The sequence below is a fragment of the Crinia signifera genome, chromosome 19 (assembly GCF_055691185.1).
Source record: "Crinia signifera chromosome 19, ASM5569118v1, whole genome shotgun sequence".
Classification (NCBI taxonomy): domain Eukaryota; kingdom Metazoa; phylum Chordata; class Amphibia; order Anura; family Myobatrachidae; genus Crinia; species Crinia signifera.
In genome coordinates, this window is record NC_139226.1 from 123,930,377 (window position 1) to 123,954,156 (window position 23,780).

General features: G+C 44.1%; 1 protein-coding gene across 1 annotated transcript in view; it reads right to left on the bottom strand.

Moving 5' to 3' along the window:
• The window catches only part of LOC146042958 (tyrosine-protein phosphatase non-receptor type 11-like), a 103,645-nt gene that overhangs the window by 54,410 nt on the left and 25,455 nt on the right, over nt 1–23,780 (bottom strand). The window contains exon 2 of the mRNA XM_083163260.1: nt 4,266–4,388. Within this exon, the coding sequence (XP_083019386.1) occupies nt 4,266–4,388 (123 nt within the window). The remainder of the gene's footprint in view (nt 1–4,265; nt 4,389–23,780) is intronic.

Here is a 23,780-nt window from a genome sequence, read left to right on the forward strand (position 1 = left end):
TGTGATGACCTTCTGCAGTAACTTGTTGGGGTCCTGTAATTATTTTTATTGTCTGATGGGGTCCAGGAGCAAAATAGTTTGAGGACCCCTGGACTGGGAGTATGGTGTACATTTTAAACTCAAGATTGAAAAAGGGCAATGCTTTTAATAGTACAACATGGAGTGTTCCGCTATTAAAAGTATTGCCCTTTTGGAATGGACAGAGAACCATCAATCCGGGTCCTGCCATGTAAGATCATATACTTCCAATTTATACTTCGAAGCCAATAGTCCGTTAAGGAAAATTTATGGCTGTAAAGTGTTTATCAATCTACGATCGTTTTTATTGTGTGGAACTTTCTCAAAACTCTTTGGACATATTATCCTTTGTGGGCCTAATTCCTTTTTAGATTTGTTCTTATTTAACATTTTATCTGGAACTGTGATTAAATGTGCTGAAAATTGTTATCAGTCATTTTTTGTGTGTTTTCATGTAAATTGTATTACGCTTTTGTAATTAAATTTACTTCTTAATCCAAGCGAGTGAGTCATGTATTTGCGAAAACCAGCGCTGCTTTCCTTCCTTTTGTCCTCACCGGGTGATTTAGTTTTTCGCTAACAAAGAGATATTATACATACATATAACATGTACACAATAAATCTAATCAGCCAATTACAGTGCAGCAACAGAATGCATAAAAGCAAGCAGACATGGGGAATATATGTTATCTGAGTGATTTTATCGGTGGAAAGATTTTTGGTGCCAGACAGGGCGTTTTAAGAATCTCAGAAACTGACGATTTCCCGGGATTTTCATGCACAACAATCCGTAGAGTTTGCAAGGAATTAAGAAAAACATCTCGTTAACAGAATTTCTGCGGGCAAACACAAATTGTTAATGAAGGATTGAAGGGGGAATGGTCAGACTTTCAGGTTGAAGGCAAGTCAAAACATTACGTGAACAGACTACAGTAGCAGAAGACCACGCAGGGTTCTACAGTTGACACAGGCTATGCAGTTACCGGCAATATCGGGCTATGTGGAACCAGGCCAACAGTGGCTTTGGGCTATGCGATGTTTTGAGCATCCTTGGATTTTGATGCACATCAATCTGTACACGAGATGTTCTTAATTTTCTGCAAATTCTACAATTGGTTCATGAAACATGAAAGCGAGCGGTAGACGGCATATAGGGGGGATTCAAGTTGCCATGGTAGACTACTTCAAGCTAATAATTCCGCGTGGGTTATCCAATTAGGCCCCAAATGAAGAATAGATTGCAAATTTTTTTCCCCATGCCTGGAAAAAAATTCCTGACGAAATCGAAGGTAAGGGGTGTGAGCTGGGAGTTAATTTAGCAGGCGTTACCTACTTCAGAAGAAGTCTGCAGTCTAATTGAACAGCACCTTGCATTAAAGTCCGAGGCTCTCATGTTTATATTGAATACTGCTCTTAAAGGGTGTACACACGGAGCAATTTTTGCTAGTAAGCGATTTTGACTAACCGATTGTGACTAAGGGCCAGATGTATCAAGCTTCAAAAAGTGATAAAATGCCAGACAATCAGCTTCTTCCTGTCATTTTTCAAACCCAGTCTGTAACATGATAGTTAGGAGCCAATTGGCTGACTGTTTATCACTCTCCATTATATCACTTTTTAAATTTTGATACATCTAGTCCTAAGCGATTTTGGCTAGATGCGATTTTGACTATACTACTATTAACATACAGGGTTGACATTTAATTGCAGATCGCCTAGTGAATATCTCCCTCAGTGGTAAACACCAGCGATTTTGATTAGACAGCCAGCGATCTAGTAAAAATGTTCTTGCCTGGCAACTCTTTTTTTATTAAGCAATATTCACTTGAGCAGGGCCGCACATCGCCATCGCCCATAGGGCGATTTGTCTAACCTAGTCAGCGATTTTTACCAACCTTCTGAGCGATTTTGACTATGTAATCAAAATTGCTTAGAAGGATCGCTCCCCTTTAGTGTTAGTGCGGCTGACATTTGCAGCAGTTTTAATACACTTAAAACCGAGTCGGGTCATTTAGAATAGAGATAAGGGACCAGATGTATCAAGCTTCAAAAAGTGGAAAAATTGAGAGTGATAACCGGCCAGCCAATCAGCCCCTAACTGCCATGTTACAAGCTGGTTTTGAAAAATTGACAGAAAGGAGCTGATTGGCTGGCTGTTTATCACTCTCCATTTTATCACTTTTCAAGATTGATACATCTGGCCTAAGGTCGGTACTTGTGTACTTTCACGGCTCCCATCGCATGCCAAATGTAGTGGCATGCGATGGCATGCGATTTTTGCATTTTTGAAAAAACGCATGCGATGCGTTAAGACCTTGGTACTTGTGTACAATCACGGCTCCCACGATGTCCATCGTATAGCAAAAAATCGCATCGCATGCGATTTTTAACAGAAATGCATCCAAATGCATTGAAATTAGTATCAAACATGTTCAATGGCCCCCAAAAGTCATTTTTGAGGCTGTACTATCCCCACTATCAACGCAAACCCGAAGCGTGGCGAGCGCAGCGGTACACGTCCTACGACCTTTTCATACCCCCACTATCCACGTTGGCGTGGAGTTGAGAATAGAAAGTGTGGCGAGCGCAGCGAGCCCGAAGCGTGGCGAGCCCCGCAAGGGGACGCGGACACCTGTGAAGCCCGCGAGGGGACGCGTATACCTGTGAAGGTATCCGTGTCCGCTCGCCACGCTTCGGGCTCGGTGGCTTGCTGCGCTCGCCACACTTTCTATTCTGAACTCCACGCCAACGTGGATAGTGGGGGTATGAAAAGGTCGTAGGACGCGGGCTCGCGGCGCTCGCCACGCTTCGGGTTCGCGTTGATAGTGGGGGTGGTACAGCCTCAAAAATGACATTTGGGGGCCATTGAACATGTTTGATACTAATTTCAATGCATTTGGATGCATTTCTGTTAAAAATCGCATGCGATGCGATTTTTTGCTATACGATGGACATCGTGGGAGCCGTGATTGTACACAAGTACCAAGGTCTTACTACAGGAAGCACAGCTCATACGGTAACGTTACCAAATCAGTTGTAGTCCCACAAGCACTAAGGAAAGCTACACTGATGGGTGAGACATTTCCTGTGTGGGCGACTGCGTATCTAGTGAGTGTAAACCTAAGTAAAGAAGTTGGATAAACAGATTTATTTTTGCTTATAAACAAAATCAAGTGATAGATGAAAATGAAAAAAAGTGCTCAGGACAAACCTCAGGCCGGACCTCGCAAACACTGCGAAAACAAACATTTCCTTGGATAACCATGGTGCATTAATAGCAACAACAAGGAGGAACATCCAGGCACTTATAGGAATAATCAAAAGACCAGTGCACTATCATTTGGCTTGAAATGTCACATAGCAAAATAAAGAGTCTGCCTGCTTGGCTGGCACAATGTCTGCCTCAGAGAAAGATCATTCGTTTTGTATAGAGTGCAGTATTTGTCAGAGGTAAAGACCACTCTACCTTACGATATTTGCCAATAAGGCATTAAGGACTGTTCCATTACAGCAGGATAATCAGAGATGTAGCCCAATTACCAACTGACAGCCGGGATTGGTTCTTTTAAGTCAGTGCTAGACATACAGTAGATTAGTGGCTTCTGTGTATAGCGCAGGCATGTCCAAAGTATGGCCCTCCAGCTGTTGCGAAACTAGCGTCCCATCATGCCTTGCCACAATTTTGGTATTCGGGAATGCTAAAACCGTGGCAAGGCATGCCAGGAGTAGTTTCACAGCAGCTGGAGGGCCACAGTCTGAACATGCCTGTATAGGGCTTGATTGGAGCATACCCCAAGAGCACAGTCACCGTTACCGGAGATTTGGACAGGAGTGAAAGGGTACACTAGTCAAAATGTACCAACGTAATAGAAGATCCTTCACAAAGGCCATCACAAAGCTAACTGGTTGCAATGAACAACCTCTCCACTCTTCCCATAATCTTCAGCAGATGTTTACACTTACTTTGAACACAGACTTGCATGTAGCCCAAAGCAATGGTTTCCATGAATGGCGAAACAGGAAACCTTTATAGGAAGTACTCCCTTTAGACAGAAGACTTTAGAACGTGCCAGTAAGGCCCAGGTTAAGAAAGAAAACATTCAACTTCTTTTGTCTGTGGTTAACAACCCAATAATCTGCTGTTCTCTTTTATAAAACAATGTGCGCAGAACTCTGAGGGTCCATTCTGCAAACACTGATCCCAGCACATGACCACACACAATGTACTGTAGCGGAAGCCTTCTTACCTGACCGACAGGGTGAAGTCACCAGGATTGCTCTTACTGGGACGAGCCAAGAAGCTCCCATGTATTCCATGTGTTAAAAGCAACTGCTCGGCTTCCAGTCCATTGATATTTGGGTGAAACCATCTGAAAACATAGAAATATACAGTTCTCATTAAACCATGCATTTTAGTAACCAAGGCTTCGAGTACTTTCATATACTTCATTAGAAGTGCACAGTACAGGATTTCTATACAGGGTCACAAAAATAAGAGAAATCGGTTAGACCAGATATTTACTAATACCCCTTTCACACCACTACAAATAAGCCGGGCTGTTGCCGGGTGTCTGTGCTGCGTGAAAGGGCCATTTGAAAAAACCTGGATCTAGCAATCCGGTATTCCGTCTAGGGTTAAAAGAAGGGTTTTACCTAGGTTGCTGGGCAGTGTAAACGGGTAACCCAAGTCGAGTGACCCGGGTCTTGTTCACACTATAGGGAGGAGGCAGTGTCAGCTCCGAGCACCGTCTACTCCCCCTGTCGCCAAATGACATGCTGCCGCTCCGCCCTGCTCCCTTTCTAATGTCAGCGGCTGCTGTGGGGACTAATCATCGCAAATGCCAGGTCGATGCAATGTGAAAGAAGTATTTGTAATTCAACTTACTAAGGTGGCACACCAAACCGCAGTGCGTCTGGCTAATTTCTTTTGCATTTAACATATTAACTGCGAATAATATTCAGATTTTTTACTTTTATAGTAATCAGAAGCCGTACAATCTATTGGATAATTATAAATTCCATATAATAAATGGATTAATTATAACTTTTCGGCATATATTTAGTCCTACGCATGGCCAAACATAAATTTCTTCAGATACTTTAGAAAAAAGTTTTGTGTGCATAAAAGAAACACAAACACAACAGCGCAATCTTTCATGTTGGGCATTTGGTTTAGGAAAAAGCGAAAAGTAAAAAACATACGCACTTAAGTCCATCCTTCACATTACAAACCAACAATGTCAAATCTGATGGTTTCTTTGATAAGAGGATAGGCTTTCGCATTGTAAGAGATGAGGCTAGTCGCTTTATCATCCTCTGAAAACTATCATAATTCCATGTAAGAATAAACCCCCCTTTGGGCGACAATAAATCCAATACGGTCAAATTAATGGAACCGATTAAGATAATGTTCCAGCAGCTGTTACTTACACGCCGCCGCCCGCATAGCTCTGTGATAGCTGCTTATTGCTCACAGAGCAGACGGGAGACGGACGGCACTGTTACTTACACGCCGCCGCCCGCATAGCTCTGTGATAGCTGCTTATTGCTCACAGAGCAGACGGGAGACGGACGGCGCTGTTACTTACACGCCGCCGCCCGCATAGCTCTGTGATAGCCGCTTATTGATCACAGAGCAGACGGGAGACGGACGGCGCTGTTACTTACACGCCGCCGCCCGCATAGCTCTGTGATAGCCGCTTATTGATCACAGAGCAGACGGGAGACGGACGGCGCTGTTACTTACACGCCGCCGCCCGCATAGCTCTGTGATAGCCGCTTATTGATCACAGAGCAGACGGGAGACGGACGGCGCTGTTACTTACACGCCGCCGCCCGCATAGCTCTGTGATAGCCGCTTATTGATCACAGAGCAGACGGGAGACAGACGGCGCTGTTACTTACACGCCGCCGCCCGCATAGCTCTGTGACACTTAGCCGCTACTATATTCGCCTCCCCACAGCGGTATGAGACTGACATAGGAGTGGCAGTTCTAGTCAGTTCTCACCCGCTGGGAAGGCATTCAGCCGCATAGGCACACTTACAGGACTGGCAATGGCAGTATTCAAGCAGAGTCTAACTCGATATATACCTACTAAACCTTGCCAATTACCTGTGAATCTGTGCTGCCCTTCCCCCCAGCAGGGTTCAGGAGCAAAATTGTACTTATTTATTTTTCCATATACCCGGTGGGAATTTAGCAGTACCATTTAAACTACAAAATTGTGTGTCAAATTAAACATCATTAGACGAGTAGCAGGCTAAGTCTAGCCATTTTGACACCGATCAATAGCTGACAGGAATTGAATGAAGTGCTGAGCACTCAGATATTTGAAGTTTGAATTTCCTGCCAGTTGTGCCACAGTAGCACGTATCACTGACATCCATAGGGGATACTCGGGGAATTGGGCCACACTGAGTAAGGATAAATCTTTATCCTTTTTTATCATTACACTGTCTGTGTTATATGTTGTCACGTGTTTGTCAATATTTTCGCCTCTTTGTCTTTTAATAAATATTCAATAAAGGCTATATTTTAATAAACTCTGCGAACTGAGGTGCACCACACAGCGACATTTCTTCTCTTTCTTTTTGAATTTATGTTCCAGCATAACAATTCTATTGAACGCTCCCTACTGTTACCCATCATTGTGCGTGCCCTGAAAAGGTAGCACAGTAGGGATAGTGTAATGGTTAGCATTACTGCCTCCACACACTTTCCCATCATGCCTCTGTGTTGAGTTTGCAGAATCTCCCCATGCTGGTTTCCTCCGAGGACTCTGCTTTCACAATCCAAAATACTGGTAGGGTTATTGGCTTCCAGCTAAAAATAATATTACATATGGTTTGGGTAGATGTGCCATAGGCTTTATTGACGGACAAGAACCCTATGTTTCTATGTAACTTCTTTCTGCAGTATGTAGCCTGAATATCACTGAGCAGTAATGAAAACGCCAATTCCCAAGCAAAAGAGGCAAGTCTGGTTCGTTTTATTAAGTCAAAGCTCAGCCACACCTGTTAAGGGGTGTACACAGGGGCTAGAGGCCGGGCGATTATCACTAAGTGATTTTGCTTAGTCAAAATCATGATGTCGCTGCCGTAGGCCAGCGGCCATCCCCAGCAGCTCCCATTTACAGCCGAAGACACTGCAGTCTGTTGTGAAACTACAAGTCCCATCATGCCTTGTCATAGTTTTAGCATTCCCTAATAGCAAAACTGTGGCAAGGCATGATGGGACCTGTAGTTTCACAACAGCTGGAGGGCCATAGTTTGGACATGCCTGGTCTAGTCAAAATACTCTTGCCTGCAGTAACTATTTGGACGGGCGATAGCGACGCCTCACATCGCTATCGCCCGCTGTGTACACACAGGGCGATTCAGGCAACCTTCTAAGCGGTTCTGAAAATCTCTTCGAAGAATCGCCCTGTGTGTACACTGCCCTAGTCCCTTTTTTTTTTTTACAGAGAAAACAGCTAAGTAGAGGGTTATGCTGCTTTCAGACCGCAAAACTGGCTTTGACCAGGTATTTTGAAATGTTTCTAAAAACAGGTCTGCCAGCTAAAACCCCTTTCACACCGCATGTCTTTAAACGGTATTTCAATGCGGTTTTTGTCCCTTCACAACACTGAACCCGTTTTAACCCATAGAAAACAGTGGATGAAAAAAAAAACGGGTCTGAAATGGGTAGGACCCTGTTAGAAATACCAGTTCAATAGAACCGGTAAATTCACTCTGCACCTTTCAGACCGCACAAATTACCGTTTTAAAACGGTAAAAAAAGGCAAAATAACGGGTAAAAAGTGCGGTCTGAAAAGGGTATTAGAGTCTGAGTGGACCACCCAAGATGATAGAGTTTAGGCTCTGTCCTTGCATGATTACATCTTGATAGACAGATGGGTGTAATATTAAATTGTGTACACTTAGAAGCTCAGATACAAGCACCACATTCTGTAAACACAGACGTGGGAAGTTAGTAACGAAGGATGTAAGCATATCCTAACCGTGAATAATATACATCTTCTGAAGAAACCAGCAGTTTCCCAGGTTCTCAAATATTTGTCATCAGATTTTAGCATACGGTTCCTGGTAATCTGTATTACTCCTATACGAACCACAACCATTTTCTTCAATTATCTGGTTTAGTTCATGCACTTCTGTAAAAACAGAAGTTTGCTTGTCATTACATTTTCCTTTTTAGGAATTTGTCACTTTCTTTTCTTAAGAAATAGTTAGAAAGAGTTTAGGAAAGGCTCCACTAAAAGCAAGAATTACTGAAAACATACAAACAGCAGATAAAAGCGGATGTCTATGTCAGGAGATATAGCAAACCCCTCATAAGTTCGCGAATGCCCAAAAAGTATTTTAATTGTCAAAGTTAACATTACTTTTTATTTTTTTTAATATTCAACTACCTAACTATGAATAAAATGACATGCACTCAAACCACTTGGTGAAGCAGATGAACCAGGCCAAAACTGGTATGCCTTCTATACGCTGCATGAAGATCTCCACTGCAGCAACGCTTTACTCTGAAGGCAGATACAGGTGAGCTACAGTGCTCCTTGTCCTCCAAGAACCATCTATCGGCACTGAAATTCTACAAACCTCTCAAACACATTGGGTCAAGATGGTACTTCCACCCAAAAAGTCCTTCACAGTCTGTCAAAACTCTCCTGCTCTTGGTAACTGCTCTTGTACTTGTAGATGACCATGAAGTATTCTCTGAAACGAACTGAGTAATGTGTGCACTGTAGTCGTTTATTAAATCTTCTCTAAACCAAACTCTACAAACTCACATCGAAATCATTATATCTTACGCCAAAAGCATAATTTAGGCGTCAACAGGTCTGAGGGGTAGATTTATTAAGCTCGGTGAAGTGATAAAGTGTCTGGTTTTTATCACCGGCCAATCAGCTCTTAACTGTGTAGATACAGGCTTGGTTTGAACAGTGACAGGTAGGAGCTGATTGGCCGGTGATAAAAACCAGACACTTTATCACTTCAACGAGCTTAATAAATCTACCCCTCAGTCTCTCAAAAGATAACTTTATGCCTACTACTTTATGACATCTACTATATGGCTTTAGTGTATAGTTTTTTTACTTTTCCGTCGTACACTTGTGAAATGTCAACATTGGATCTTTAGGCTAACTGTAATGTCTACATTTTCACTATGCCGACATAACATACATTCAGGAACATTTACAATGTTGACTAACATAATACTCATCATGTACACAGTACTTGCAAAGAATGGCTGCAGAGTACGGTGCACTTAGCAAACAGATCAAGTGGCACCACCTCTTCTCTCGGTGTGTATTGGTAAAAGCACATAAATCAATAAAAAAAAAAAAAAAAAACTAAACAAAGTAAGAAAGTATATTGAAAGGCACACTAAAAGCACATCCTTGGCAGGGTTTTCTTTGAAGACAAAGTGTATCCTGCATCCAGATATCATGTCTTTAATGTTGGATCATTCCTTCAAACAAAAACAGTGTTTTTAAACTTTTGTAGTCTTGAAAGATCTGACAAAATGACACCGCTATTTTTAGGAAGCACTATAATAATTCACAGGCAACCTGCTGATATCACAACAGAACCCAAATGCCATATTAAGATGTTTCAGGTTGTCCCCAAAAGTCCACTTTGTACTCCAGCCATGTGCCCCCTTCTAATGCAGGAAGAGGTACAATTACTCAATACTGTACCTAGTTTTCCAAGCTGACAATTATCACTAACTTTGACCACTTTTAAAAGGCAATAAAGTTAAATCACATCGGTTTTGTGTTTATCGTTTTGACATTTTAAATCCAGATGTCAAAGTCGCCGATAATCTGTGTCTTTGAAAACCCAATTTTTAAGTAAATAAACCCCTAATAACCCCAGACTTTCAGAACTTTTTATGGCAAACAAGACAGCACACGCGTACCATTCTAGTAGATATGATTTAAAGTCTACAAAATAAGAAATATTTATGCAATGCTCCCTTGTAACAACATGGGATAAACTATATTTTATTTTTTTGTGATGTTACACTTCAGTCCTCTCCCAAATATATATATTCCCACTCCATATTTATTTATAATTTTTTTACAGCCAATATTATTACGGCGATAACACAGATTTTACGCACAAGCTTTTAGAATGCATTTCTAAACCGTATATAAATGACTGGCATAATATTAAGGCTTTACAAATGTCAGGCATGCACTTTTACTTCATGCTAGACGGCAAAGTTAAAGGTCAAAATTGTAAGTGTTTTGTTATCTGAACGTCCACAGCATTGCACAGAGCTAACAGGGTCATTTTATTTCCGGTGTTTGAGCTGGAGGTAATGTATGTCGATGTGCTCAGCGAGGACGCTGCATACAGTTATCAAAAGAGAAAAGTAAGCAGCAATATGTAGAACATGGATATAAACCGGAATATGGGACAAGGTATACCGTTCTGGTTATCTGATAAAGTGTTGAAACCAGATGGCTTTTTTCATAAAAAATAAAATAAAAATATGTCCCATCCAGTTCTGCTGTAAACTGTATGGAAAACTATTTTATTTTGTGGGGCCCTGAGATATCGAGGGGTTTATTTACGAAGATGGGACTTTATTTTCAGATGGGATGTTGCTATGGCAACCAATCAGAATTGAATGTACTAAGCACCTTCTAGAGCAATAGTCCTCAGGACCCCCACACAGTGCACATTTTCCAGGTCACCAGCAGCTGCCCTCTGGATCACCAACTGTCACATTTTAAGAATGCACAGGTGACCGGGAAAACATCAACTGTGTGGGGGTCCTGAGGACCGAGGTTAAGAACCAGTGTGCTAGAGGATAATAATAGGTAACATCTGATTGGTTGCCCATAGCAACATCTCATCTGGAGCATAACTACCATTTTAGTAAATTTTACCCCCTAAAGACGAACAATGTGTCCCATGAGGCTGTACTTGCTACTGTAACATGGCATTACTGGCTCTTTTCTAGGTGTATTAACTGGCCTATGTCCAGTCAGTGAGAGGCCTAAGTGGTCCTTGTGATTGACGAAATCGGGCCATTGCAAAATACAAAAAAAAAAAATTGCTGCTTTCCGTGATGCACACGAAGTGATAGTTGAGGATACAGCTAATGCTGGCTGGAAAAATTGGATCAGCGATTTTCTGCTTATAAGAAAGAGTTATTATTTGAACCGGACAAGAAACGGACAGTCGTTGCTGACTATGAGGACAATAGGGTATACAGGGGCAAATGTATTAAGCCTGGAGAAGAGATGAAGTGGAGATAAAGTGAAAGGAGGTAAAGCACCAGCCAATGAACGGTGTTTGAAAATTACAGTTTGGATCCAATTGGCTGGTGCCCTGTCTCCTTTCAGTTTATCTCTTCTCCAGGCTTAATACATCTGCCCCATAGTTGGTTATCCAGTGAGAATGGTGGAAGGTGCTTTGAAAGTAACAGACGTCGGCGGAGACAAGAGGCAATAAAGAGGTGGCCGTAACAGCGAAAGAAAACCAGCAACTAATGTCACTAGTGATGGTGACTTTATCTTTTTTGAATCAGAAGCTTGGGGGGGGTGTCACAGAGCTCCCCTTTAGAACGGGGTTTCACCATGCCCACTCCTAATATAAAAAGAGACCGGCCACCTGCCGGGGAGGCCAAAACAAAAGTAGTAAGACACAATCCACCAAGAAACCCTAATCTTCAACCTTTCTATGCAGACATTCTCTCCAGTTGAGATTCAAGTGTTAAACAGAAGTCTTTTCTTTGTTCCGAATAATGTGTTTGACCAATTTGATTGGAGGCATGACCAGCACCAATTCATGAGTAATTTACAGTTAAAAGAATCTCTGCCCTAGAAATTAGTGATTACCGGGCTGAAGTATATTTGCAGCTAGCCGATACGACTGTATGAGAAATTGTTTAATAATACTACTGCTCGGTATCAAAAAGAACTCTGGGACATTTTGTCATCAGCAGTAGAACTCAAATTGCTGAAACACATTTATACTCCCCAAATTGCACAAGGATGCACTGCATCTGCCTGGCCGCTCTATCATTGTGGCCAGGAATTTGTTTGCATCAACCGGTTGCTCAAATGCTAAATTATCTATTGCAACCTCTGTTATTACAGTTTTTGAAAGATACAAGTTTCTTGAATCTTTTGTCTAGCATTAATAATGTTCTTGATAATACTATCATGTGTTGTTTAGATATAAGTAGTTTATATACCTCATCAAGGGGGTTTACAAGCAATGCAGTTATTTCTGTCACTGTTTCTTGATCCTGTGTTTTTAACTGTGGACTTTGGAAGGGAATTACTTCCTCTTTGATGGCCAAGATTATATTCAGTTGCGTTCCTGCATTGGCCTAAACTGAATGAACACCTACTGTACGCCTGCTCTATAGATGGCATTTTCAACATGTGGACGATATATTGCAAGATGATATGACCCGGTTCTGTGAGAAGTGCAAAAACACCAGGTTATTAAAATGCACCGAGCACAGCTTCTTAAACATAGTGTAACGCAAATCCTCTGATGTACTACCCTGAAAGAGCACGTATTCTCTTGCTAGCCCAGTGATTTTGCCATGCCACTAAGGCACTGTGGCCTATAGTTTAGACAGACCCTGAGTTGCCTGTGTTTCTGTCCACCTGCCCAGTGGCGGCATTCAAACACGGTTCCAACCTCAGAGACCGATGGGTCAAAACAGATGTCATCCAGCCTAGAGGTCGGAATGAAAAAATCAATTGGAACTTCATCATGTGAACTAATGTATTTAGTTTGATCATCAATTTAAATTGTATTTTTTTTATAATACTTTTTCTTAGGATATTCAAACCACGGGCCAGATACACTACGCTTCAAAATTGTGATCAAGTGGAGATGGTAAAGCACCAGCCAACCAGTTCCTAACTGTCATGTCGCTCCTCACTTTATCACTTTATGAAGCTTGGTGCATTTGGCACAACATCTTTATTTGGCAAAGCCATGTTGGAATAGAGAAGAGCCTTCCCCAAAGTGATGCAACAAAGTTGGAAGAATAGCATTGTTCAAAATTTGTTGGTATGCTGAAGCATTAAGATTGTCCTTCACTGGCAATATGGGACATAGCCCAAACCCTAAAAACCAGGCCCATACCATTATGCCCCCTCCACCAAACTTCACAATTGGCAAAATGCATTCAAAGAGGTAATGTCTTCTTCGCATCCGCCAAACCCAGACTCAAGCATCTGACTGCCAGAGAAGTGCGAGTTATCGTTCTAAAGAACCCGTTTCTGCTGCTCCAACGTTCAGGGTCTCTGTGCTTTACACCACTCAATAGGAGGCTTGGCGTTGGGCTTGGGGATGTGAGGCTTGCATGCAGCTGCTTGGCCATGGAAGCCTATTAAAACTACTCCCTCACAGTTTTTGCGCTTACATTAATGCCAGTGGAATATCAGAACTCTTAGCTATAGAATCAGCAAAGCGCTGGCAACTTTTATGCAGCATGCGCATTAGCTTTCGTTAACCTTGTTCTGTGATTTTACAAGGTCTTCAGCTTCACTGCGGAGTCTCGGTTGTTCCTAAATGCTTCAGTAGGCAATGACCAGTCCCGTTACTTAACCTGGCTTTGGGGTTTATTTAGTGAATGTACAGCCATGCCCACTGCGACAATAATTGTCCCAGCATTGAAGCCTGTAGGAGAGAATGGGTGTAGGCAGCTGCCCAGGTTTATAGTAGGATGAAGGAGAAGGTCTCAGGGTATAAAGTCACTAGACTGACATACAAAAGGTCGAAATGCATTATGTCAACCATTGAAGGTCTTCGTTTGACACAAAAGGTTGATATGACTTTAGGTCGACAAAATCACTAGGTTCACATGAGAATTAGGTCGACATGGGGAAGGTTGAGAGTCAAAAGGTTGACCTGGGGTTTTGTCAGTGGTCAACCTAATGATCCACAACCGGTCTCAGAAGCTAAGGGGATGATGTCCATCCTCCTTCAGTGGCAAGGCGGCAGTGACAGTTTTTAAATTAATACATCAAACAGCTACTACAATATAAAAGATTCTGAATGGCTTGAAAACAATTCAAATACGGCTGAATATTTCCACTTCATGTTAGTACGTTAGACCTGGTCTGCGCTCAGCACTCACTGTAGCTGACAGCTTGTTATCTGGCCACCACCCACTGCCATGTGTTATCTACAGTAAGCACTCCCACTGTCTGTGAGTCAGATGAGCGCTCATGTATTCCAATCAATCTCATGTATTCCAATGATCATCTATACTCCCAAATTATTTTTTTTTTTTTTTAAATAAAAATACCATAATTTAAACATACAAACATCTATTGCTCCACTTATGGGACCTTGTAACTCTAGAATGTCTGTAAGTGGGATAGAAAATGTAGCCAGACCAGGCAACCTGTGACCACACAACACATACCCTTATGCTATGCATGAAGTGCATCCAGGCGGGATCCCGGGATTTGAACCCCTCGGGATTGGACCTTCCAAATCCAGGATTAGCCGCGCATGCACATATCGGAATATGGTCACTAGGTCTACAACAACTAGGTCGACAAGCATGAAGGTGGACAGTCAAAATGTTGACATGGGTTTGTTTTATGGTTTTCTTTGAGCCGACAGGAGGTATTTCATGTCTTACCGTCCACTAGGGCATGGTGGGAGAATAAAATAGTGCGGGGAGAATAAAATAGTGCGCCGAGCATAGCTAGGCATCGTGCCCGAAGCATGGCGAGCGTAGCGACCCATGCGAGCTGACGCAATGCAATTTTGTAGTGTCCATGTCGACTGTGACAACATTCGGGGTAGAACAATTGTAGCATGCTGGATTTTTCCAGCATGTATTTTACTCACTTGAAGTCTATTACACCCCTTTCACATCGCATTTAATTACCGGGTTCGTGCCAGTCCAACCCAGTAACTGGTGCGATGTGAAAGGGGTTACCTGCAGTAGCAACACGGCAATACGAACCGGTAAAAAAGAAGGGTTGATGTGAACAGGTTGAGGTTGAGCACCCCATTTCCCGTTCACACTAAAGGATGCCTCCCCCCCCCCCCCCGCATGCCGCTCCACCCCCACATGATGTCAGCGAACTGAGCAGTGCAAAATGCAGGGTCGCACTGGGACTGAACCGTTTCAAAGTCCCAGTGTGACCCTGCATTTTGCAATGTGAAAGCGGTATTAATGTGTTTTCCCAGCATCATCCCCTAACCTCTAAATTCGGATCATTTAACTAACTGAAAGCTTTCCAACACAAGGAACAAAGGGAACAGTTAGGTGTGGTGCCAAACAAAGAAAACTATTACACCTAACCCATCATTAAGGATCTGTAAACAAACATAGGGAGGGCAGAAATGACAGCCCAGGTATTCTTATACATCAATCACACAATACATTACTACAGTTCTTCACTCTCTGTGAGGTACGTCTCCTCACCCATTACCTAGAAATCATGATTATTGTAGCCATATTCCTCCCCTTAACAGTTTCATACTTTACTTCTAGGTACAATACTCATGGGATTTAAGGTCTCTTTTTTAAGAACAGTTCTTAATGACGAGTTTTATTTCAATAACCTACTTTCCATAGTACTTTCTTTCTATTTGTATATGTCCACATGCTTCAATAGGTTTCCATCATATTGATTTCCATCCAGTGGAACCATATCTTAAACCACAACTAACCAACGTGCATCCCACAATGCAACGTTTCATGGATTACAAGAGATGTGGAAGATACAGGATGACCAGGCCAGACAAGCGGTTTTATTATTTCTGTCCGGATGTCCTGCGTACCCCCACATCTGTAGCACATTGTACACTTAACCCATGTTAGAGGTTACATTATAAACAATACAAGTTTCATATATTTTAATTAATATATTTGCTCATAATAGAATTTCAGAATTAATTATACCCTTTAATATCACAATTTAATTATATTAATTCATACTTAACATAAAAAAAAAATCTACCTTTTTCCCTATTATAAATTACCATCACTGGCATCCAGGCCGAGGGTCTTATGGGGCCTAAATACATAGCGATTGTGTCATTTTCTAAGTGCACTGACTAGAACGCTTAGAAAAAAAGACCCTACATCGCTCATTGTGTAGGGGCCATAGTGATGTGCGGCTTTGCGCGTCACTATCGCCGGGTGATTTAGATCAGGCGTGCGTGATAAATCTAGTCAGATTGCCGGTGTTCTCACCGGAGAACATTGGCCCTGACAGGTTGCTCAGAACACAGCCCTGTGCAGCGCTTTGTGCTGACCGATCTAGCATCGCTCTGCAACCTCGCCACGTGTGTAGGCCCCTTTAAGGTGCATACACACTGAACTATTTTAGCCCGTCTGAGCAATTTTCCTAGGACGCTATGGAAAGCTGGTAATACCAGAGGATGAGCTGCCAGTGCTGATGCGGGAGTGCGTACCAGTACTCACCGCCAGGCCGCACACACTAGGCGGCATTTCAACTGAAAGCAGCTCAAACGACAAAACAGCTTCTTTCAGCTCAAAATCTTCCAGTGTGTATGGCCCTTTGGAGAAATTGACAGAGCAGGGGCGTACAGATTGGTCTCAAATGGACCATAATAAGCCTCACTCAGGGGTTTATTCTAGTTCATTCTTTCTGACAAAATCCTTCTTAGATGGACAGAACCATGTGCACTGCAGGGGGGGCAGATGTAACATGTGCAGAGAGAATTAGATTTGGGTGAGTTATTTTGTTTCTGTGCAGGGAAAATACTGACTGCTTTATTTTACACTGCAATATAGATCTCACTTTGAAGTAAAACCCCACCCAAATCTAATTCTCTCTGCACAAGTTACATCTGCCCCACCTGCAGTGCACATGGTTTTGTCCATCTAAGAAGGATTTTGTCAGAAAGAATGAACTAGAATAACCCCCTCAGTCCGATTACTTTTCCTATCTAGTTACCAATTTCAAGTCCAGAGCATAGAACAGGCTACATTAAAATGTCTACTCAACCCAGACTGAACCGGAATATCCCAAGAGCCTGGCTGACACAAGAGTATAACAGGATATGTCTTGTCCATTTTTCAGAAGTAGAAAATCACTCCGATACAATTATGTCTGTGGCCGTGTAATTGAATATGTAAGCTTGCTTCTCCAAACTGCTTTATTACCCGCGCTACCTATCAAATGAGTTCCTTGCAGACACACCGCTAGATAAATAGAAAGCCAAGTCACGTCACAGTTCCCCATGTCATGCTCTAGTCTCGTCAACCTGCCAAGTTCTGCAGGATGATAACACCGCAGCTAATAAACGCCGGGCTATTCTGGGTACAGGCAGCGTGTCCAGGCAGAATTTAGCCCTTGATGGTGCTCGTGCCTCTTTGATCCTCTGCCAGGGTTATTTTCTCCACTCGCACATCAGAGAAAGCCAGGCAGAAATAAAACCTCTGTGTGCGGTATTTAGCAGGCTCACAGCTGTGGAGGTTTTCGGTGTATCCCAAGAGCAGAGAGAGGGTGGTGGCCTTCGTCCAGCACATCCAACCTCAGTGTGGTTTAACGTTGACCGGAGAGCTATGGAAAAAAGATGATTAACAACCGAGAGGAACCTGGTACAAAATAGCACAATATAACCTTCTGTCTTACTAAATGCAAGTGAAGTGAGTCGCACATATAAGGAAGATCCGAAAAACCACAGAGCTAAAAACTACCGTCAGGAAAAAGACTAAAAAATACATAGGTCAGAGTTGGATGTGGTCAGAGTTCTTTATCGTGACACCCATGAAGTTTAGGTTAGATTATTGTTTGGCACATAGGCAGTGGGCTTTATAAACCATCAATTAAGGCAACACCTTTTTGGGAGGTGAATACCACCGAATTCTTACAGCCTCCAGAAACATATAGCCATTCTATAAATGGGTATGTGGTCACTGGGTAGACAATGTCTACCCACTAATGTTCAACCGTGACCTGGTCGACTTGTCGACTTTGACAAAAGGTTGACACACGCTTATGGTCGACATGAATAAGGTAGTTTTTCATACTGTGCCCACTTGGATAGTGAATAGAATAGTGTGCCGAATGCATCAAGGTGCCGTGTCCCGGAAGCATGGCGAGCTCCGCAGGCAATGCAAAGCGACACGGTACACTTCTACGGTATCCATGTTGACACAGACAAAACAAAATTTGAAAACTCAGCGATGAAAAGGAGACACTGCTACTGTCAGGGGGGGTGGAGCAGCAGCATCTGCTTGCTGCTATCATGCGGAAAGGGGGGGGGGGGGGGGGAGAGACGGAGACCCGAATGGAGGAGGGTGGGATCAGCAGCAGCGCCTGTTGCTGCTGTCACGGAGAAGGGGGGGGGGATGCGAAGGGAGGAGGGAGCAGCAGCAGAACGGAATCCTTCTGCCGCTGATCTCCGCTGACCTCCTGCTCAGCGCCGATGGAAGCCGCTGGTCGCGACCATTAGGGAGTGCACACGGGAGCCCGCAGCTGGCGAATTATCGCCAGCAGCACTCCAAATCACTGGCAATATGGTGACCATATATCCAGCGATTTCAGCCAATATCGCCCCCGTGTGTACACACCTTAACTCTCTCTATACATGTTACATCTGCCCCACCTGCAGTGCACATGGTTTTTTGTCCATTTTGAGAACAAATTAGTACTGCGATCAGATCTGTATAAGGGCGCATGTCTCCAACTATCCACCTACCCTTCCCAACCACAGCAGGGCAAAAGCTGCTGCACCAGTCATAACCTTATCCTGGTTCACTCGCAAAGGCAAATTCCTTCTCAAATGGACAAAACCATGTGTACTGCAGGTGGGGCAGATGTAACATGTGCAGAGAGAATTTGATTTGGGTGGGGGTTTACTTCAAAGTGAGATCTATAAGCAGTCAGTATTTTCCCTGCACAGAAACAAAGAAACACAAAGGGGGGGGGGGGGAATAAAAAATAAATAAAAAGATACACTGGCACGATTGCCGTGGTCATGTGATCTAAACTGCAAGTACTGCAATGCGGCTTTCAGACATGTGACCCTAGGACTCTGGTCACGAGCAGGGTTGTGGACGCAGGCTAATGCGCGTCCCCATGAAAAAACACGGGATGTAACTGCATGAGTGGAGGGATATACAAAAGTTATAGATGGACATATAAAGTAACAAACTGGAGACATTTAAACCACAACTTGCTGATTGTTTAAGAAAAGGACTGATGGAAATAAAGCATGAAAAAGCTTAAAAATATGAAGCTACATTTCCTGGATAAACCCCTAAAATAAAATAACAGGAAATCTGTAGAGAAGAGATTACCTTCTAACTGTTACATAACCCAAATGACAACTCCTCCTCCATTAGAAAGTGAATTGGAAATTTTCGAAACATCACCATGAAAAAAAGATGCATCCGTTTGGAGAAAGAGAATAAAAATAATAAAAACAACAACAATTACCACCACGCACAACCACAGTGTAAGGATCATTAAGTTGACCAAATTAAGGTAAACATATATTGGGTCAACAGGCCTTTGGTTGACACACGCATTAGGTCAACATTGGGAAGGTCAAGAGAGTCAAAAGGTTGACATGGGTTTTTCAAGTTTTTTTTGAGTTGACCTTCATTATTTCATGCCCTACCATCCGCTTGGTGGCACTGACCCTACTGTATGTGATTCAGGATGTGAGGGATCTTGAATCACTATAAACTAGCTATAAACATTAAGTATGTTTATTTTAGATTGTATCTTTTTACCGCTGGGTTCCGGGCGGGGTCCCGGCAGTCATCTACCCGACGTCGGGATCCCAACTGTTAAAACACCGACAGATGGGTTCCCGACGGCCACCGGCTATTCTCCCTCATGGGGGTCCACTTTAAACAATATTTCAGTGCAGTTTTTGTTCCTTCACAACACTGAACCCCTTTTTAACCAATAGAAAACAGTGGACGGAAAAAAAACGGGTCTGAAACAATTATGACCCTGCTTTATTACCGTTTAGAAATACCAGTTCAATAGAACTGGTAAATTCACTCTACACAAATTACCGTTTCAAATCGGTAAAAAAAAAACGGCAAAATAACGGGTAAAAAGTGCGGTCTGAAAGGGGCATCAGTTGCTCACTTGTTGAGATTACCAGCAAATAAGTGGCCAGGCCAGCGGTGATGGAGGGAGCACGCACATCAGCGCTCATCGCTGCCCAGTACACACTGGCCTGCGTTCGAGCTGAAAACCACTCAAATGAATAAACGGAGCGGCTTTCAGCTCAAAGTCGCCCAGTGTGTATAGGCCTTAAGCCAGATACTCACACCCCTCCCAAAAACCAAGCCTGGCCGGGGAAACAGTTGCACCTCTATCTCAACAATGTCAGCAGATCTTGCTTGAGGATGATTGATTACACAGTCTAATTCAGTTCTGAAAAGAAAATTGCAAATGATTTAAAAAAAAAAAAAATGTGGAAGAGCAATTTTTTTTAAAACCGTTTTAAGAACATAAAATACGGAAATGTTATAAGAGGATTTTGGTACTCACCGGTAAATCCATTTCTCTGAGATCAGCAGGGGCCACTGGGATCACATCGGGGTATTAGAGATGGGAATGCTGGGAGCAAGGCACAACTGACTTTAATTAGGGAAGACTAGCTCCTCCCCTCTAAGACCCATCAGCCCCCAGTGAGGAAATTTGCCCACTAGAGGAGAAGGAAACAGATAACAAAACAACACAAATAAACACCCTCACAGTCCAAAACAGAACCAGACCCAGACAGCAACCATAACAGGCAGGCTCCACAAGCTGGGCGGGTGTCCAGTGGCCCCTGCTGATCTCAGAGAAATGGATTTACCGGTGAGTACCAAAATCCTCTTTTCTCTGACATGCAGCAGGGGCCACTGGGATCACATCGGGGAGGTTCCAAAGACCAGGCCCCGGGAGGGAGAGCGCTGGGGATCCTGCAACACCAAACGACCAAACGCTGTCGCTGAAGCTGCAAAAGTGTCAAACTGATAAAACCGAACAAAAGTGTTCATAGACGACCAAGTGGCTGCTCTGCACAGTTGCGAGGCAGAAGCCCCTCGCCTAGCCGCCCACGACGTACTCACCGATCTGGTGGAATGAGCAGTCAAAGAAGAAGGCGGAATTCTTCCCGCATGAAGGTACGCACTGCGGATGGTCAACTTAATCCACCGTGCAATTGTCTGCTTTGACGCAGGCCAACCTCTGCGGAAAGCGTCATACAAAACGAACAGACAATCCGATTTTCGCAAACCACGTGTTCTAGCCACGTAAATTCTTAAGGCTCGGACCACGTCCAATGACACCTGCTCGGGCGACTCCCCCTTAAAGGCTGGAACCACAATAGGCTGGTTCACATGATAGGAAGAAACCACCTTAGGAAGGAATGCCGAGTGTGTCCGTAACTCCGCCCTGTCCTCATGAAAAATGAGGTACGGAGGTTTACACGATAAGGCACTGAGCTCCGACACTCTGCGAGCCGAAGCCAGAGCCAAGAGCAAAACTGTTTTCCAACATAAAAACTTCAAGTCCACCTTATCGAGTGGCTCAAAGGTATCCGACTGAAGAAAGGACAAAACTAGGTCCAAATCCCAAGGAGGGGTTGGCGGAACAAAAGGCGGCTGGACCCGAAGAACACCCTGAAAAAAGGTTTGAACCTCCGGGAGAAGAGCCAACCGTTTCTGGAACAGGATCGACAAAGCCGAAACCTGGACCTTAAGGGAGCCCAGCCGCAACCCCGCATCCAAGCCTCTCTGAAGAAACAACAACAAACGGGATAACCTGAAAGCTCGAAAGGACCAACCCTTTGACTCACACCAAGATGCATAGGAGCGCCAAATGCGGTGATAATGAGCCGCCGAAGAAGGCTTTCGCGCCCTCAACATCGTAGGTATCACTGACCTCGGCACCCCCCTTGCCCGGAGGACTGCGGTCTCAACAGCCACGCCGTCAAATGTAGCTGAGACAGATTCTGATGAAAGAATGGACCCTGCTGTAGCAGGTCGTGCCTGAGTGGCAGACGGACCGGCTCGTCTGCTAGCATCATCTGTATGTCTGAAAACCAAGTCCTGCGAGGCCAACAGGGAGCGATGAGAATCGCCTGCACTGATTCCCTCTTCAGCCTCTTGAGAACCCGACCCAAGAGTGGAAGAGGAGGAAACAGATACACGAAACTGAACTCCCACGGTGCTGACAGGGCATCGACCGCTATTGCGCCTGGATCCCTTGTGCGCGCCACGTATTTTCGAAGTTGATGATTCTTCCTGGAAGCCATCAGATCTACTTCGGGAGTGCCCCACCGAGTGGTGAGATCCCTGAACACCTCGGGGTGTAGCGCCCACTCCCCTGGATGCAGATCCTCCCGGCTGAGGAAGTCGGCCTCTAGATTTTCTATTCCTGGAAGGAACACGGCCGTGAGAATTACCTCCATTCGAACTGCCCATTGGAGAATCCTTGTAACCTCTTCCATTGCCAGCCGGCTCCGAGTTCCGCCCTGTCTGTTTACATAGGCGACCGCAGTCGCGTTGTCCGACCGAATCTTTATCGGACAACCCCGAAGATGCTCCTGAGCCAGAAATAGGGCGTTGTAAATTGCTCTGAGTTCTAACACATTGATGGGCAAGAGTTGTTCCTGAGGATTCCATCTGCCCTGTAGACGAAGCTCTAGGACCACCGCTCCCCATCCGCGAAGACTGGCGTCTGTCGTCAACACGATCCAGTTGTCTATCGCAAACCGACGTCCCTGGCAAAGGTGATCCCTCTGGAGCCACCAGAGTAACGACATTCGCGCATGGGGCGACAACCGAATCAGTCTGTGTAACAGCAGATGAGACCCCGCTCCTTTCCTGAGCAGATCCAGCTGAAAACGCCGTGAATGGAATCGACCCCACGTCAGAGCCGGAAATGCCGCCACCATCTTCCCCAAGAGCTGCACACAAAGATGAAGACTGACCCTCTGAGGAAGTAGGACCTTCCGCGTTAAGAGTTGTAGTGCCTGGATCTTGTCCTCTGGTAAGAAAACCCTCTGCACTTCCGTATCCAGCCAAAGGCCTAAAAATAGAATCCTTTGGGTGGGAACCAGAGAAGACTTCCTGAAGTTCATGACCCATCCTAGACTGGTGAGCGTCTGGATCGTCCACTTGGCGTGTGATTCCAGCAACGTTGTCGACGGGGCCTTGATGAGGAGATCGTCCAAATATGGAACTATCGTCACTCCGCGGCTCCTGAGAGATGCAATGGCCACCGACAAAGTCTTGGTAAAGACTCTGGGAGCTGACGAAAGACCAAATGGGAGAGCTCTGAATTGGAAATGATCCCGACCGATGGCGAATCGCAGAAAGGCCTGGTGAGACTTCCAAATGGGGATATGCAAATAGGCATCCTTGATATCCAAGGATACCATGTATTCCCCTGGTTCCATGGAAGCAATTACCGAATTAATTGATTCCATCTTGAATGGTTGGTAGGACACTAGCAGATTGAGGGACTTGAGGTTCAATATGGGCCGCACTGACCCATCCGGCTTGGGAACCACAAATAGGTTGGAATAAAAACCTGTGTTCCTTTCCGAGAACGGGACCGGAATGATCACCTGCGATTCCAGCAAGGTCTGGATTGCTAGAAGAAGACCCGACCTCTTGTCCACAGACACCGGGAGCGCAGTGGTGAAAAAACGCCTGGGGGGAGGCGCATCGAACTGGATTCGATATCCCTCTGATACAAGTCTCCGAACCCAAGGATCCTCCGAGAGGGAGAACCATTGGGTTCTGAAACTCAAAAGG